The sequence below is a fragment of the Balaenoptera acutorostrata genome, chromosome 7 (assembly GCF_949987535.1).
Source record: "Balaenoptera acutorostrata chromosome 7, mBalAcu1.1, whole genome shotgun sequence".
Lineage (NCBI taxonomy): Eukaryota > Metazoa > Chordata > Mammalia > Artiodactyla > Balaenopteridae > Balaenoptera > Balaenoptera acutorostrata.
In genome coordinates, this window is record NC_080070.1 from 78,337,713 (window position 1) to 78,356,431 (window position 18,719).

General features: G+C 41.9%; 1 protein-coding gene across 3 annotated transcripts in view; it reads left to right on the forward strand.

The window, feature by feature from the left end:
• The window catches only part of ABCB1 (ATP binding cassette subfamily B member 1), a 116,302-nt gene that overhangs the window by 95,788 nt on the left and 1,795 nt on the right, over positions 1 to 18,719 (forward strand). For all 3 annotated transcript variants that reach the window (XM_007170299.2, XM_057549499.1, XM_057549500.1), the window contains 5 exons: positions 2,426 to 2,526; positions 3,785 to 3,925; positions 6,402 to 6,558; positions 7,383 to 7,580; positions 15,309 to 15,515. In XM_007170299.2, coding sequence (XP_007170361.2) covers positions 2,426 to 2,526; positions 3,785 to 3,925; positions 6,402 to 6,558; positions 7,383 to 7,580; positions 15,309 to 15,515 — 804 coding nt within the window. The remainder of the gene's footprint in view (positions 1 to 2,425; positions 2,527 to 3,784; positions 3,926 to 6,401; positions 6,559 to 7,382; positions 7,581 to 15,308; positions 15,516 to 18,719) is intronic.

An 18,719-nucleotide genomic window follows, 5' to 3' on the forward strand; every position in this document is an offset into this window, starting at 1 on the left:
CCTGTGATCTGTGTTCCATCGATTTGTCACGTTATTATTGACGAATGAACATTTTTATAGAATAGATGCCTTTTCTTTTTAGAAATAAAAGCTGTAATCAGTTTATTTGAGAGTAGGAAGAGAAGTGTGAGTTTTTTCTAGAAATATATACGTATTTTTTCCTTTCTTAAAAATTATTTAGTACATGATGGTTTCTGAGAAAAACTCAGTGCTGTTTCCTGTTCTTGAATTACAAGTTGTCTCTCTTCATAGTGGTTACTGAATCTCTGTTTAAAAGTCTTGGAGCAAATGAAGCTGTGAGAATGCAGAGTACTAATTAATCCTTTTCCTAATTGCTTCATCGTGTGGCAAGATAAAGACAGTTGTTTAGTGATTATATTGTTTTACTCACTTTTCAAGGTCTGTAACTCATAAACTCTCACTTTTATTGGGCTGTTCACTCTAAAAAGCAATGACATTTACAAACCAATCACAAACAAAACAGACCTGCCTTAGAAGAATGTGCACAGAAAATATTTCCTAAAATCATTACATTGAAATTTACAGTAAAGTCTGGTTTTCAGCAGACGTTGTTATAGTTTGTTGAATTTTCTTACTGATGCAAAAAACCTCTTCTCTTTGTTTGAAGCCTTATAATTGAAAATATTTCTACCATGGGTCTGAACAAGGATTGTCTTTGCGGGTTTGACTGGAGGTGAATTTTTTCCTCTAACTTTTTGCTTTCTGCACTTTTAGCATTTTCTAAAATGAGTATATACTATTTTTATAATGTGTAAAGAATTTTATAAAATATTTTGACATAAATTGAATCTGGACATTTTCCTGTATTGTTAGTAGCTTATGGTAAACATAGTACAATCTTCTTGGCCTGCTGGGTCAGAGTATAATATTTTTAACTTTATTTTTTAAATATGTTTTTGTTTTGAAGATTATGGTATTATTTTTCTTCTTCTAATATTTCTTGCATTAGTCTTTAAAACCAACAATGTCATATCAAATATCCACTCTTATCTCTGAAGTTAGGTATTTGTGTAGGATTCAGTAAAGAATAAGTAAGATTTCGGGTTTGTGGTTTTTTTTATGCTGTAACTCACTCTCATGTAATTGAATGTGTCTGTACTAGAATCAGTTCCGACCAGTGTACAGGCCAGAGAAAGGAAGAACATCTTAAACAATAAGGATAATTTCTCTTACTGATTTATAATTTAGACTTACAATTCTAAAAATTATTTCTCTTGGAATTAGAGTTAAAAGGGACTTCAGAGACCCTCTTGTCCATCCTCCTCATTTTACAGATGAGGAGAATGAGATAGAAGGGCATTTCAAGGTCTCATGCTGATGCAAGCTGAAATCTCATTTTGTACCCTGATGTTTTTCATATTTTCCATAGCCCTTTTACCCAGACTCCAAAAGGTGGTAAAGGATGTATTTGTCCTAGTCAAATAGCCTTGTTGGAAGTTAAATTCAATTAAAATATAGATAGAAACTTTCTGGAAAACCAATTGATAATATGTGCTGTGCTCCTTAAAAAGTAGTTTATTCCCTTTGACGTAGTAATTTAACTTTTAAGAACTTCTCCTAAGAAAATAATTCAATACGGACAAACGTTTATGTATGAGGATGTTTATCACAACATTATTTTTAATAAGAATTGAAAGCTTCGTTCAGCAACAAAGGACTGCTTAGCTGGCTGGGATAGTAAGTGGCCCTTTAAACATCCCGTTGTTAATGTATATTTAATGACCTTTGAAAAGTCTCTTTATTTGTTAAGGTAAAAAATAAGGCTATGAAGCCAAACATAGAACTTGAGCCCAATTTTGTTAAACAGGTATAGTTTAGAAAATAACAACATGTAAGCTATTATGTAAAATACACCAGTATGTAACTTTTCATTACCTTCTCTCTTTTCAATATTTTCCAAATATTCTTCAGTTGTCTCAAATGACAATTATACAGAGAAAAATATAAACATTACATTTTATAGGTATTTTAATAATATTATAATTTAATGACATTATAATAACTTTTATATATATAATAATTATAAAGTTAAAATGTGACCATCATAGAAGAAAGGGCACTGCAATCGAGATAAAATACTGAGTTCTTAGGTTAATTTTGCTGCTGTAAAGCCATGTGGCTTTAGGTAAGGGCCTTTATCTGTTGAAGTTTCAGTTTCTCTTTCTGTAGAGAGGAGTTTGAATTAGCCCATCTTCCTTCCAGACCTAAATCTCGATTTGGTAAATCACTTGGTATCCTTTTCTATAGCAAAGACGCTCAGGAGTCATAATAAATATTATTTAATATGTAATATGTGAATAATACTTATTAATAAAATTAATTTTATGAATCTCTTATATGGAATTCAAACTAATTGCCACTGTTGGCCTTGGTGCCTTTAGTAACGGGACATTCTCTGTTACAGATTGCCACGGAAGCTATAGAAAACTTCCGAACTGTTGTTTCTTTGACTCGGGAGGAGAAGTTTGAACATATGTATGCCCTGAGTTTGCAGGTACCATACAGGTAATAACCACTGAAGAGTGGGAGGGAAGTATGGGGAGTTTTTCAATCATCAGATTTGTTTTCAGGAAGATTACTTTGGCCAGAAGGTAGGGAACAAGTGGAGAGACTTCTAGAAGGGAACCAATTGGGAAGCAATTATAATTAATCCAAGAGAGGAATCACAAGACCTGACCTAAGGCAGGGACATCTCTGAGGTAGAGCCTGTAAGAGCAGATAACCGAGGGGAGGGGAGGGAGAGAGGTTGTTGAGAATGACTCTGATTCTACATTTGCATGATGGCGCTATTACATGTTCCCACTGGGAATGAGTTTTTTGTGGAACATGAAATTTGAGGTATCTGTGGAGCCTGAGGGGGTGGTCTTCTTGGGTACACCCTTCCTTCTTCTCTTTACCCTTCTCTCGTGCAGACCTTCTGTTCCTCCTTTAATGAACTCACAGTGAGGGCTCTAAAAAGTGATGTGAACATAAGCAAGCCCATTCTCTCTGAGTCTCCTTTCTTCTTTTATCAGTGGGTTTTCAAAGTTGTTAAAATGAGAGTGGAGTCTTTTTTTATGAAAAAAAAATCACTTGAAATCCCAGTATATGAAACAGATAAAAGCAGAAGTTGATCTGATGGAAGCAGGAGTAGGTGGCCCCCTCACCAGCCTCTCGCACCTCCACATCGCCCAGTTCCATGTGGATCAAAAAAATCCACGTGTGAACTCCTTTGCAGAGCCTTCTCTCACTCCCCTAGAGGGTTAGTGCTTCTCCGTTCTTCCTTTAACACATGATTCATAAGGTACTTCCATTGCATAAATAACAATCCAACTTGACTCCTGGGTCCCCAAGGGCAAGAACATGCCTGGTTCCTTTGTGTTGGCCCTTCGTGGTCCCTCCAGCTTGTGGTGTTGGGTCAACGTGTGTTGAACGAATGTTCACTATAGAGTACGTACATATTATATGTCCATGGGTGGGGGAAAGGGGAGGAATTTATTAATCCCTAACAAGCTCTTCTTGTTGTCTTTGGCTTATTTTAACTTGACCTCAGTGCTTTGAGGTGTGGTTAATTCTCCATTAAAGATGAAGACACTGGGGTTCAGAGACTAGGCATTTTCCTGAATTCTCACAAATGGTGATGTGAGGACCAAACTTAGTGTTTTGGAGACGAAACCCGTTTTTGTCTGCTGCACCTCCACACCCCACTGCTAACCCATGAAAGGTTACGTTTTAAGGACTGAGAATTGAAAGTCAAGTAAGTTTCAGAATGTCTTCTTTTCAGAAACTCTTTGAGGAAAGCACACATCTTTGGAATCACATTTTCCATCACCCAGGCAATGATGTATTTTTCTTACGCTGGCTGTTTCCGTTTTGGCGCCTACTTGGTGGGACATGGCATCATGGACTTTCAAGATGTTCTCTTGTAAGTATGGGGGTCGTCTTTACAGTTACACTCTAGAAATCAAACCAAGGTGCACAGTTTCATGCCTGGATAGAAAACCTTACTGTGAAGCTTCATGAAGAGATTTTGGTGATTCAGAAGATGGCATTTTGCCTCTGAGTCTCCATGTATTATCCTGGAAGCATCTCATTTCATTTGGGGAATGTGTGTCTACCCTTCTCCCCGATGCTGACTCACACATTTGACCTTCTTGAATCCATGGCTAGCTGGGGTGGTGATTCAATGAGGAGTTTCCAGAAGGCCTGGGTGTTTGGGAAGAAGCCTAACCCGGAGCCAAGTACCTGGTTCCTTTTAAAGGATTCTAAACAGGGCGGCCAAAGAATGGGTGTGGAGCACTGAATTCTGAGAGCCCTGGAAGATTCCAGGATAAATTTGCTTTCTTTCATAAGAGAAAAGCAGTTAGAAGGTAAGAGCTGGAGAAATGCAGAAATTACAAAGGAAAGTTCGATTGGAGTATCTGCTCCATCACTGTGAATGCAGAAAATTGTACCTCAGTCAGGAGAAGACAGACCTGGACTTAACTTATATTTCTAAAATACTAAAATATGCAGTTTGGTAGTGAAAATTACGTGTAATTTTTCTGAGTGTCTAGGTTTGGTGATGGCTGAGCTGCCCTTTGATACCATACCATAATTAATGGTGATACAGTTTTACATTTAAAGCAGCATCATTGAAGCCTGGGAATATGTGTTAGTATAATATTTCCATCCTATTTAGACATTGACTTGTGCGTGCATTACAGTTTTCTCAGGATGACTCCAACAGAAGATTTAAAATTTCCATTCAATATCTTTCTGATAATTGATATGCAGGTACTATTTATAACTATAACCAAAAGATCAAAACCAGGCATCATTGGCATTGGTGCTTTGATTAGATAATTATTTGATATATTGCTTTACTCCGAGGTTAAGGTATTCAATTGATGGAAATTGCTGACTCGTGGACTTTCAGATTTGGAAAATCCATCTTCCAAGTAAGGGATGGGGAGACCTGGCTGAAGAGCAGTCCATTTTAAACAGATTCCGCAGGTCTAAATGATAACAAGCCCAAGATGAACCATCTGTGTGATTTATTTAGAGCTATTAAAAAGAAAAAAGAAAAAAACACTGTGTGCTCCATTAACTCAGGAATAGAGTCCAAAGGAATGGACCTGATGGACTCATGGCATTATTCTGGGAGATTCCTAATATTATGTCAGTTCCCGGTCCACTGTTTAAAAAGGCATTTTCATAAATGTGTCCAGAGAAGGGCAGCTGAAATATTGAAAGTGAAGGGAGTTAACCAAAGATGCAAAGGGTTTTGAAAATAATATTCCAGTACTTTGAAGGGATGTATTATGCAAAAGGATGTACATTTTTCTTGGTTTGAAAAGGAAGTTTTTAACAATAGACTTCCCCAATCAAACTTCCTCCGTCCTAAAACCAAGGATGGAAGCTAGCTTAGGGGGGATGTGCCCTGGCACAAGCATCGAGAGCTGGACTTGACATTCTGTGAAGTCCTTCCCAACTTTAAGCTGCTATGACTCCCATGTCGTAGATTAAGAATGCCGATGCAGGGAATTCCCTGGTGGCCCAGTGGTTAGGACCTGGCGCTTTCAGTGTGGTGGCCTGGCTTCGATCCCTGGTGGGGGAACTAAGATCCTGCAAGCCGTGTGGCATGGCCAAGAAAAAAAAGTCGATGCATCTTGAGAGCAGCATGATATCTGGCTCTTTAAGGAACTCTGTTTGCAGTACAGTTCACAGGTTTTCTAAGAATCTGATGTAATCCAGCAAAACTGCCTATACCCGTTATTGATTGCCACAAATAACGCTGCATGACAACCACCCACTACCCCCCCCCACCAGTGACACACGATAATAAACATTTATTTTTGCCCTTAAGTTTGGGGGTCAGCTGGGCAGTTCTGCTGATCTGGGCATAGTGGATCTCAGCTGGGCTCGCTCTTGTGTGCAGTGAGTAACAGGCTAGTTGGCTGGGGCCCACGGCACTCTTCTGTCTGTGCCTTGTCTGCCAGCAGCTAGGTGGGCTTGTGGTAGTGGCGGGGAGGCAGAGAGAGAGAGAGAAGCATGCAAGGCCCCCTGAGTCATAGGCTTGGACCTGGCAACAGTCACTTCTGCCACATCCTGTTGGCTAAAGCAAATTCCAAGGCCAAACCAGATTCAAAGGGTAGGAAAACAAATTCTACTTCTTCAGTGGAGGAGCTGCAAAGTCACTTACAAGAAGGTGAGGACACAGAGAGAGATGAAACATGGGGTCATTTTACAATCAGTCAGTTACACTGATATGAACTTATAAGGAAAAGTGAGGTTTTTTTTTTTGAAACTTTTTGACTAACGTGTTGTGACTGTTTGAGATCGTGCTCTGGGTGTAGGAGTGTCACCTTCCTAGCATTGCAATCCTAACTCTTTGCACGTTTTGTCTTTGTCGTTGGCAGAGTGTTCTCAGCCATTGTCTTTGGCGCGATGGCTGTGGGACAGGTCAGTTCATTTGCTCCTGACTATGCCAAGGCCAAAGTGTCAGCAGCCCACGTCATCATGATCATTGAAAAAACCCCTGTGATCGACAGCTACAGCACGGAAGGCCTAAAGCCGGTCAGTTTGATGTTTTGATTATATGATCTGCCCCTAACTGATGAATTTTAGTATTCTAAGTGGAAGTTTAATAAAATCTGTGCTTTTTTTATTTGGTGGTAATAAAATGAAAGTTTCTCGGTCATTTTAGTTCATTTTTAGTAAATGCTGATAATACACATTAACGTCTAGTACTTTTGTAGAACAAAGCCACACGGATGTAGAAATACTGCCCATTTTATACACAAATCCTGCTAATCAGGTTTTATTATATGTAGGTTACCCTGTTCTTGGGGAACAGATTTTTTTTTTTTTTTTTTTAACTTTTTTGGGTTTATTTATTTATTTATTTATTTATTTATGGCTGTTGGGTCTTCGCTTCTGTGCTAGGGCTTTCTCCAGTTGTGGCAAGCGGGGACCACTCCTCATCGTGGTGCGCAGGCCTCTCACTATCACGGCCTCTCCCGCTGCGGAGCACAGGCTCCAGATGCGCAGGCTCAGTAATTGCGGCTCACGGGCCCAGTTGCTCCGCGGCATGTGGGATCGTCCCAGACCAGGGCTCGAACCCGTGTCCCCTGCACCGGCAGGCAGACTCTCAACCACTGCGCCACCAGGGAAGCCCTGGGGAACAGATTTGAGTTTTCACATTTGTATTGTGTTAACGAGACATGCTATGAAAACACTGACCCTTTTAGATCTTATGTATTACATTTTAGCAGTTACAAATGAAGCCTGACTGTAATACAAGTTCACTACCTTCTGATACCTGGCGGTAGAGAGGGTTGGCTAATTGTGAATTTTCAGGATTGCAGCAATCAAATTTACTGTTATTGTTCTGATTTTAGAATACAGTGGAAGGAAATGTGACATTTAATGAAGTCGTGTTCAACTATCCCACTCGACCAGACATCCCAGTGCTTCAGGGGCTGAGCCTCGAGGTGAAGAAGGGCCAGACGCTGGCCCTGGTGGGCAGCAGCGGCTGTGGGAAAAGCACAGTGGTCCAGCTCCTGGAGCGGTTCTACGACCCCTTGGCTGGAACAGTGGTGAGCACACTTTTTTTCTTCTTTTTAAAAAAATTTTATTGGAGTAGAGTTGATTTACAGTATTGTAAATCACTGAGCAAAGTGATTGAGTTATACATATACATATATTCATTCTTTTTCAGATTCTTTACCTGTATGGGTTATTACAGAATACTGAGTAGAGTTCCCTATACTATAGGGAACACATACAGTAGGTCCTTGTTGGTTATCTATTTTATATATAGTAGTGTGTGTATGTTAATCCCAAGCTCATAATTTATTCCTCCCTGCCATGTTTCCCCTTTGGTAACCCTAAGTTTGCTTTCTATGTCTGTGAGTCTATTTCTGTTTTGTAAATAAGTTCATTTGTATTATTTTTTGAGATTCCACATATAAGTGATATTATACGATATTTGTCTTTCTCTGTCTGACTTACTTCACTTAGTGTCATAATCTCTAGGTCCTTCTGAGCACTTTCTTATTCAGCTCATTTCAGTTTTTTCATCTTCTAAATGCCTAGATGTATTTTTTTTGGTAGTTTTTTTTTTTTTTTTGATGTGGACTATTTTCAAAGTCTTTATTGAATTTGTTAACAATATTACCTCTGTTCCATGCTTTGGCCTTTTGGCTGTGAGGCATGTGGGATCCCAGCTCCCCGACCAGGAATCGAACCCGCAGTGGAAGGCAAGGTGTCAACCACTGGACTGCCAGGGAAACCCCTGCCTAGATGTATTTAATTCTCAACTATAAGCCATGGCTTTACAAACTTTTAAACAACGGTCCCACTTAAAGTCTGACATCCTAGATATAGTCTCCAAGCTGTGTCCACTGCCCCAGCCAACTTCTCCAGCCTTTCCCTCAACCCTGCTACTCTGCCTTCCTCTGCAAGCAGCCTTTTTACCAGCCATCCCCCTTCCCTTGGTTAGGTCTCAGTTTACATGAGCAGTTGCAGGAAAAAAAGCCAGAAAGACAGAGGAGGGGTGCTGAGAGAGACTAGTAAGATGGAAGCCAGGGATGGGAAGGGTTTCAACAAGGAGAAGGTAGTCGGCACTGACAAATGGCCATGGAGAGATGGGCTAAGACGGAGACTGAAAGCACATGGGAGGATTTGGCAATTAATGGGCTGCTTCTGACATTTCACAGTCTTCTCAGTGAAGTGATGGTGGTAGGAAACAGTTGAGCATGGCTGAGGTGTGGTTAGGAGGGGACTGAGCCAAGTGTAGACTAGAAGATCAAAGGAGAAAGCAAGGAAAATAAAAATGGGGAGGCAGAGCCCAGGGAAGATGTTTAGCATGGGGAATCTTGAACATTTTTATGGCTGAGGATGAGATAAAACCATTGATGGAGAGGGAATTCAAACACCTTCTAAGGCAAATTAAAAAAAGCGAGATCAACAAATTTGGGAAACAGATAAAGAACATAGAGGGATTCTCTTTTGTTTCCTGAACTAAAAGAGTAGGTGAAGGGTCAAATTTATTCATGCAACATTCAATAAACTGTCAGTGAGTTCCTGTCAGGGACTGTCTTAGGTACTGGGAATGAGATAGGAGTCTTGAAGGGAGTAGTGACATGTTATTACTATTGTTATTTTTTGACTGTGCTGCACAGCTTGTGGGATCTTAGTTCCCCAACCAGGGATTGAACCCGGGCCATGGCAGTGAAAGTGCGAAGTCCTAACCACTGGACCGCCAGGGAACTCCCGGGAGTAGTGGATTTTTAAATGACTATAATGGGGGCTAGGAAAAGAATCAAACTAGGAAGGAATGGAATTTAGAGGGAAACATTTTCATTATGTAGGCACTGAGTTACTGGTCAAACTCAGAGGTGATATTCAAAATATTCAACAACTGGAATGGGCCTGGGCACTGCCCATCCAGGATGGACACCTACTTTGTGTAGTCAGAGCGATGCCTGCCAGTTCTATATGGGCCCTACTTGCGTTAATGATTGATGTGAAAATAGAATTTTCATCCTGTAGGCCAGGGCCCTTTTCACTTCCCCACGGTAATCACGGTTATCATAAATATTTCTTATTGTATTCACAGACAGTTATGCCTTTACTCAGTCCATTCTTTGACAGTTGTGGAAGCTTTGTTCTTTCTTAAGCTTTGTTCTTCATTTGTACTACCTTGTTTTATATTTTCTGTGAATTCTGACTTTCTGCTTCAATTTTGTGGTTAAAGTTTGGACAGAGAACTCTCAATGAAAACCTTGCTGACACATGAAGCAATCAGAGGAGGAAGTTTTAGCTCTCAGACACTGACTGTGGTCCTTAAGAGACATTAATTAAGCAGTGTGTTAAATGTTGAGCTCTAATGAGTTATAGGGGAAGGTGTCTGTCCTCAAAGATTTCTACTGAAGAGATGGGACATATCCTTCCATGAGTTCTATTAAAGAAGAAGATAGGCCTAGAGCTCGTTCTTAAGGGGTAACTAGAGCTGGTTGCATAAAGTTGTAAGGGTGAGCAATCAAGACATCGTTCGATGAAAGAGATAACGTGAGCTGTGGCTGATGATTGATTTGTTCCCAATACAGCATATAGGCCAGTTTGGCTGAAATAGCAGATTTAATTAGAGTAATGGTTCTCAAACTTTTTTGATTATAACCCACTTAGGAAAGACCAAAAGAATTCCCTCCCCACCCTTACTACACTCACAGTCACTGTAGTGGGAAAAAACACTTGGCGTTAATAGTGTTGGAGTTGAAAACAACAATGGTAAACATACGTGCAGTAATTAGACAAGAAGAAAGTAAAGAAATTAATGATTATTCTCCATGTACAGAAGCACAAGGGGAGCGAAATTTAAAACATGGACCGTATCAATTATGGTTCAGTGTAGGAAACAGAAACTGCTCTAGGTTTTTCAAGCAGATACATATTCAATAAGGGGAATTCGGTGCTTGCAGAATCACTGGAAGGGCTGGAAGAGTGGAAGTGAAAGTAAAAGTCAGCACTCCCAACGTTCAAATCACAGCGTCACAGCTGGGGTCCTGTAGCCAGGAGGTTGCGGGAAATTGGGCCAGTGTCACAGCTGCTCCAAACCTGAAGACACAAGACCAGAGTGTGGGTGTGGTAAAAACTCCCGTCTGACGAAACACAAGTGTTAGTTTACCACGGCCTCTGTCTCCCAGATTTTGCACACTGCATCTCACTGGTAGGACCTCAGTTACTTCTACAACCAGAAGCGAGCCTGGGAAACAGTTTTTAGTCCTCCACTCCCTTGATATGTGGAAGGAAAGACACAGAAGAATATGGAAATGAATGCTGAATGTATAGGAGAGTAACCGTCTCAAGACAACACTGATCATGCCCTGAAAACAAAGTGTCCTCCTCCATTGCAGGGAATACGATGATCTGCTCCTGTGCATTTACACTAGAGCTTCGAAATACTTCCAAGTGCTCCACGACAGCCAGACTTCTTAGTGGAAGTGTCCCCAATAAACATTAGTAAATGTGCCAAGTTTTATTTATGAATGTCAATTAGTGACCCTGAATAACTCAGTTAATAGGTTATTAGTGATTAGTTCTTTTTTTTTTTTTTTTTTGGCCACACCTCGTGGCATGCAGGATCTTAGTTCCCCCACCAGGGATTGAACCCACACCCCTTGCAGTGGAAGCTTGGAGTCTTTTTCTAAATATTTATTTATTTATTTATTTGGTTGGTTGCACCGGGTCTTTGTTGTGGCAGGTGGGCTCCTTAATTGCAGCTTGCCAGCTCCTTAGTTGCAGCATGCAGTCTTCTTAGTTGTGGCATGTGGGCTCCTGAGTTGTGGCAGGCCAGCTCCTTAGTTGTGGCATGCAGGCTCCTTAGTTGTGGCATGCATGTGGGATTTAGTTCCCTGACCAGGAATCGAACCTGGGCCCCCTGCATTGGGAGCTTGGAGTCTTATCCACTGTGCCACCAGGGAAGTCCCGAAGCACACAGAGTCTTAACTGCTGGACCGCCAGGGAAGTCCTGTGATTAGTTCTTGTTGCCATAAAAAATGAGTCTATGCATTTGAGCATCATTTGATCATAATGATCATTTGAAGCAAGGACTTGACCTTGAGGAGGTCGGGAAATCCTCATGACCATCAACGAGCCTCGAATCACACTCTGAGAAACATTGACCTGAGCGGAGGTTCTCAAGCTGGCGTGGATCATAATGGCCTAGAGAGCTAATAGAGAACACAGCCACCCCGGCTCATTTACGAAGGTCAGGACCTAGCCTTTTCATTTTTATGATTTTTCCTAGGTGATTCTGATGCCAACCAGAGGTGGAGAACCTCTGAACTGATAACTTTAAAAGGTTTAGATCAAATTGTGGCGAGTCCTGCAAAACCAAGCTATGGAATTGTTCAGAGAGTGGAGTTTCCAAGTTTGGTGGGGCCTGAAAGTTGTACAATTTCAGGGACTCTACTTGAAAGAATACAAAGTTATGAACACACAATTAGATATGAAAGTGAATATTTCCTTCAAATGAGAAAAATTCACAACAAAATATTAAAACCTTAAAGAGTCTGATCCCTCTCCTTTTTAGGCAGGTTATCCTAAACGCTTACCCAGAAGACCTGGACTCTCTCCCATCCAGAGTGCCGTTCAACTCCCAGCATTTGCCTGCAAATGGGCGTCCTTGAATCTGAAGTTCATTAGCTTCACTGAGACTCACTCTGGTTTTAGTCTTCCCCTGACCTTTCCTTTCTTCCCTTGCCAGCCCATGCTATGCACTGCCACCAGAGTTCTCTCTCCCCCTTAGGAAAACAGTTAGCAGACTGTTGTCTGGGTATTACCCAGTGGGTACCTGGGCTAAGATGGAGACATTGCTCTTTTGAGGGAAGACAGAAAGTATTTTTCAATTCTGAGACACTGTGTTGCTAAAATCCAACCTGTCGTGTGTAGATCCGATCCGAGCTCCCTCAGTCACTAAGAGTGTGTGACCTTGCACAAGTGACTTAACTCTGCTCATGTCCTCATCGGTAAAATGGGGATTAAAATCACGTCTACCTTGCGAGCATTGTCATGACTATTAAACGAGAGAGGGCATGAGGTGTACTTACAACAGGACCTATAATATAGTCAATGCTCAATATTTTATCTATGATTACCATTTCAGAGTAAATACATACAGCAGGATAATACATATTTAACATTTGATTGTGCTACTGAAATCAGGTAGTAGATTTAAGTTTAGAACAGAGATAGCTCGTCATTTTAATTTAGCCTTTCATTGTTTTTGTTTATTTGTTTGTTTTTTGGCCTTTCACTGTTATTGTCAATGTGTTACTTTAAGTTTTTATTTAGGCCAGTATCTTTTTTTTTCTTTTCCGCCATGCCACACAGCATGTGGGATCTTAGTTCCCCGACCAGGGATCAAACCTAAAGCCCCTGGATTGAAAGTGCAGAGTCTTAACCACTGGACCGCCAGGGAAGTCCCAGGACCAGTATCTTTTGAGCAGTGTTCACTGACTCCCTGGACTTCCTTGGTCTTCCCTCAGACGGCCACCCATGCCTCAGCCAAAGAAGCTCTGCGTTGATCTTTTTACATTTGGTCTTCTAAGCGTGTTTTCCCTAAGGAAAGGATTCTTTAGCAAACACAGGTTTTAAATAGTTTGTAGTTGCTGTGTATAGCGTGGGGATGAGGAGGCCCAAGCATCTTCTTGTATGCAGTGTGATGGAGAAACTCATTAAAACTTGCTGGGATCAGTCATGTTTGTCTGACTGTATTCGTTCGACAGTGTCTCTTTTTTCTCCCAGGGGTATAAGCCTGGAAAAAAGTTTTTTAAAAAACTACTCTTTCATCTGCCTGCTAATGCAGGAGACACGGGTTCGAGCCCTGGTCTGGGAAGATCCCACATGCCGCGGAGCGGCTGGGCCCGTGAGCCACAGCTGCTGAGCCTGCGCGTCTGGAGCCTGTGCCCCGCAGCGGGAGGGGCCGCGATGGTGAGAGGCCCGCGCACCGCGATGAAGAGCGGTCCCCGCACCGCGATGAAGAGTGGCCCCCACTTGCCGCAACTGGAGAAAGCCCTCGCACGAACCGAAGACCCAGCACAGCCAAAAATAAATAAATAAATAAATAAAAGAAATATATTAAAAAAAAAAAAAAAAAAAACTACTCTTTCTTTCCTCAGATTTCCGTTTTTCACACTGTTCCATCTAACAAGATCTGCTGTTTCGCCACATCCTTGTATGGTTTTTCCTGCCTCTCTTCACTCTCTACTTTCCACCTTCACTTAACACTGTGAGGAAGCCTGGAGCATAGATGCTTGGAATAGTCTCCATGGCAACTGGGCTTGGTACTAATAAGGTCATGGGTGTGTTTTCCATCCATCTTTGCGCCTGCCAGCTTCACAAACAGAAGCTGTCTTCCTGCAGCAAAGACTGTACCCTACCCCTGGCCAGCTGTCTCCCAGAGGTACCCAGCCAGGTACATGGGATTCAAAGTGTATATATAGCTCAGAATATACTCATCACCACTATTATAGAAGCTCGAAGCTGAGTCACTGATGTCTTCTTCAGCGAGGATGAACAGCTCTCACTTGAATGCCAGCGTTCTCTTGCAAAGTAGATCTTTGGGGCAGACACGTCTGCATCAGACCAGGCTGTATGGGTACGCCCCAGGCTTCTGCAGGATAATCCAAGGGGAGACAGGTCACTAGAGAAAGGGCAGCCTCTCCCTCCTGCCCCTTTGGGTCAGCATCCAAATCGCAGCCAGTCCTTCACATACCCTGTGCCCAGCACTGTGCTCAGTAGGGTTTGTACGTGACTTCATTTAATGCTCAGTTCTGTGACTTTAGGAATTATCATTCCCATTTTACACACAAAGAAACTAAGAGACATTAATTCACATTCCTAAGATCAACAACGATTTAGAGATATAACAGCCACCTTCCGACGCTCGCTTCTGTTTCATTTAAGTCCTCAAAAACTTGATCCTAACTAACAGGTCAGATCAGAAACGTGACCTACAAACCTATTATATGGTATAGCAGTTATTACCAATCTAATGGTGGCTACTTTTCCTGTGAAAAATCAATACATAAGAATAAGGATGCCAGAATACATCCCAGAATTAGAATGCATTTTATTAGTTTCCTGTGGCAGCAATAACAAATTACAGCAAATTTAGTGGGATAAAACAACACAGATTTATCTTACAAATTCTGGAGGTCATATGTCCAAAGTGGATCTCACTGGGCTAAAGTCAAGGTGTCAGCAGGGCTCTGTGCCTTCTGGAGGTTCTAGGGGAGAATCTGCTTTCTTACCTTTTCTAGCCCATGGCCCCTTCCTGCATCTTCAAAGCCAGCAATGACCGGTTGAGTCTTCCTCATATTGTTCCACTGTGATACCCACTCTCCTGCCCCCCTCTTGCACAGTTAAGGACCATTATGATTATGTTGGGTCCACCTTGATAATCTAAGGTAACCTCGTCATTTTGAGGTCAGCTGATGGGCAACCTTACATCGTAATTCCATCTACACTTGTGAATAACATTCGCAGGTTTCATGAATGAGAACATGGTTATCTTGGATGGAGGAGAGGTGCATTATTCTGCCTACCACATGCATAGGGTTAAAACAGAAGAAATATGATGGTTCCTCAAAGCATACAATTATGACCTTATTCAGTTAACCTTGACAATCCAAACTGAAAACAACAACAAAATTCTCGTAATAACTTGGCAATCTTAATGTATGAAATAACGATCTTAATTTTGCTAAATTCAAAAAATGTGCTGGTTCTGAAGATGATCTGTGATCTCTTGTTTTCAGCTAATTGACGGCAAGGAAATAAAGCACCTGAATGTCCAGTGGCTCCGAGCACACATGGGCATCGTGTCCCAGGAGCCCATCCTGTTTGACTGCAGCATCAGCGAGAACATCGCCTACGGGGACAACAGCCGGGTCGTGTCACAGGAGGAGATCGTGCAGGCAGCCAAGGAGGCCAACATACACCCCTTCGTCGAGACGCTGCCTGATGTAAGTCTCTCTCCAAATAAGGTGCCTGGGAGCCTGTGGTAGCCCCCCTGGCCTATGCTTGTGACTTCTAAAGGGCTGGATCCCAAAGGTGAAATGAGCAACTAAAACACACGTCCACCTGTATACAAGCATCTGCCCGCACTTCCCATCCCCAGTGGATGTGATGTTTACCTGATCACCCGACTCACTCCCTGTGAGCAGCCTGACCAAAAAGTACATAATGCCTGGGAGACCTTTCCCTCCAAGTCTGGGTGCAGGGCCCACAGAAGCAAGCGTGACCCTCCCCCACCATTTCTCTCCCAACCTTCCTTCCTTCCACCTCCTTGCCGCTCTCCCCCAAGCCTCAAACCTCCCTCTATGGAGTCAGGCCAGGCCAGGAAACTGGCCCCATGCCAGAAAGAAGGCTCTGAGTAAGGCTGAGCCATTGGAGTGTCCGTGGTGTCGTGTCATCTCTCACCATTGCACGTTCCATGCGCCCCAACCTCTGCTTGTAGGGCTGATTATTGAAACCTTCCCTGGGCTGTTGTCCCACGGATGCCTTCTGAATTCCTCCTAGGAAGTTAGGTAAATGGAACCTCTTGCCCTCTCTTAAGCCTCTTAGGTCCTGTATTTTGCCTTGCAGTCTAGACCTATCTTCTCTAACCCACCCACCCCCATTATCACCAGTTATGTTCTTTATTTTAAGGAAGTGCCCCCTTAAAACATAAAGCTCAGTAGCCTGAAACTGGCGGAGAAGGTCCTCTCCTCATGGGGAAAGATGGCAATGCCTTATGGTCCCAACCCTCTCCCAAGATTTCCTTTTCTGGAGGCTCTTCTTTCGGTGACTGCTGTCACCACACATCATAAGCCCCAGGGAAGAGGCGTTGTCCCCTCCCCTCCTTTAACCTTCTAGCCCATCTGTGGATAATTGGCCCTTCCCAAGGCTAGCATGTAACTTTAATTCCCTTTACTCATGGCGAAGTCAGTGTTCTCAGAGTTTGAGCGTGGCCCAGAACATCAGTGTCACCTGGGATCTTGTAAGAAATACAGATTTTCAGGCCTGACCCCAGACCTGCTGAATCAGAAACTTGGAGGTAGGGTCTAGCAATCTGTGTTTTAATATCCCAGGTGATACTGATGCAGGTAAAGTTTGAGAACCACTGGGCTAGGGGTTAACAAAGGCAAATACAGAGAGTAATTATTATCTAGCTTATGAAATATACCTTGCCCCTCTCACATTTGTCTACCACCGGGACCTACCTTTCTGGGCTCTGGGCTCTGTCTACAGAGCACACCTGTAGACATCATAATTCTTTTCCTCAGTGTCTAGACCTGGAAAGAGAAGGCAAAACCATTTAAGTCCTATTTTCTGTCCAAGGACCTACTTCTTCATCTGAGTGGTTCGCACTAGGATTTACCTCACCCTGCAGGGGGCTGGTCTAGTTTCCTCCTCTCAGGGGTACAGCCCTGCCTTTATCTGCCTCAACAGGATCGATACTGTGGCAGTGCAGCCTGGCAACCTCTGCACCCTCATGGGACTCCCTCCAGTGCTCTGCCCTCCCTGGTGGCTGCAGCTCTGGGTTGGGCCAGTCCCTAGCATCTGGCGGAACCTCCCCTGGGCTCGCTTACTCCACCTGCAGGTGGAGAGCTCTATGTTGAGTGCCATAGAACTAAGGTTGCCAGAAATAGCAAGTAAAAACAGGCAACCCTACATAGAATGAATTTTTTTTTAATTGAAGGATAGTTGATTTACAATGTTGTGTTAATTTCTGCTGTACAGCAAAGTGATTCAGCCCTATATATATATATATATATATATATATATATACACACACACACACACACATTCTTTTTTTAATATTCTTTTTCATTATGCTTTATCATAGGATACTGAATATAGTTCTCTGGGCCATACAGTAGGACCTTGTTGTGTATCCATTCCATATATAATAGCTTACATCTGCTAACCCCAGCCTCCCACTCCGTCCCTCCCCTCCCCCCTTCCCCCTTGGCAACCACAAGTCTGTTCTCTATGTCTATGAGTCTGTTTCTGTCTCGTAGACAGGTTCATTTGTGTCATATTTTAGATTCCGGAAATGTATAAGTGATATCATAATGGTATTTGTCTTTCTCTTTCTGACTTCACTTAGTATGATAATCTCTAGTTGCATCCATGTTGCTGCAAATGGCATTATTTTGTTCTTTTTTATGGCTGAGTAATATTCCATTGTGTATATGTACCACATATTCTTTATCTATTCATCTGTCGATGGACATTTAAGTTGCTTCCATGTCTTGCTATTGTGAATAGTGCTGCTATGAATATAGGGGTGCATGTCTTTTTGAGTTATAGTTTTCTCTGGATATATGCCCAGGAGTGGGATTGCTGAATCATACGGTAATTCTATTTTTAGTTTTCTGAAGAACCACTATACTGTTTTCCATAGTGGCTGCATCAGCTTAACATTCCCACCAACAGTGTAGGAAGTAGAACATGAATTTTAAAGTCAAACTCTGCATGTCAGAATCAGAGCCCACAGTTTGACTAACATTTCAGCCTGGCAAGGACCTGAAAATAAAAAGATAATATGTTTTTTTTAGGTTACACATTACATTTCTGCTCTCCCCTACGTACCCTATTAATTCCTGTCCTTATCGTCATATTGGATACTTAATGAGCATTATCTACTCTGGGAAACAATATGTGAAAAATTTCAGGAGAACTCTGAAAACAAAAGTAAATCAGGAGATTTCAGCTTTTCAAGTTAGATATTGAATAGAATTTCTTAGCATCCATTAAAATTGTTGAAGCTTTGGAGATAGTCTTATAAAAACAGACAACAAAAGGCTAGCATCCCAAGAATTTCTTCCCTTCCTCACTTTATTTTTTTTTAAAGGATATTATCATAATCGACATTTTATTTTTTTAACATCTTTATGGCATATAATTGCTTTACAATGGTGTGTTAATTTCTGCTGTATAACAAAGTGAATCAGCTATACGTATACATACATCCCATATCCCCTCCCTCTATGCGTCCTTCCTCACTTTAAAATAATGCAGAGAGCATCACCTGCTGGTTATAAATAAAATGGGTTTCAATTATTTTATTATGCATAGACTGTTAAAATCAAATTTCCTTCCTCCTACCAATCTTTGTCCCAAATGCAATGAAACCAGAAGGCTGGAAGAGCCTCACATTGCAACAGTCATCTTCCTCATAA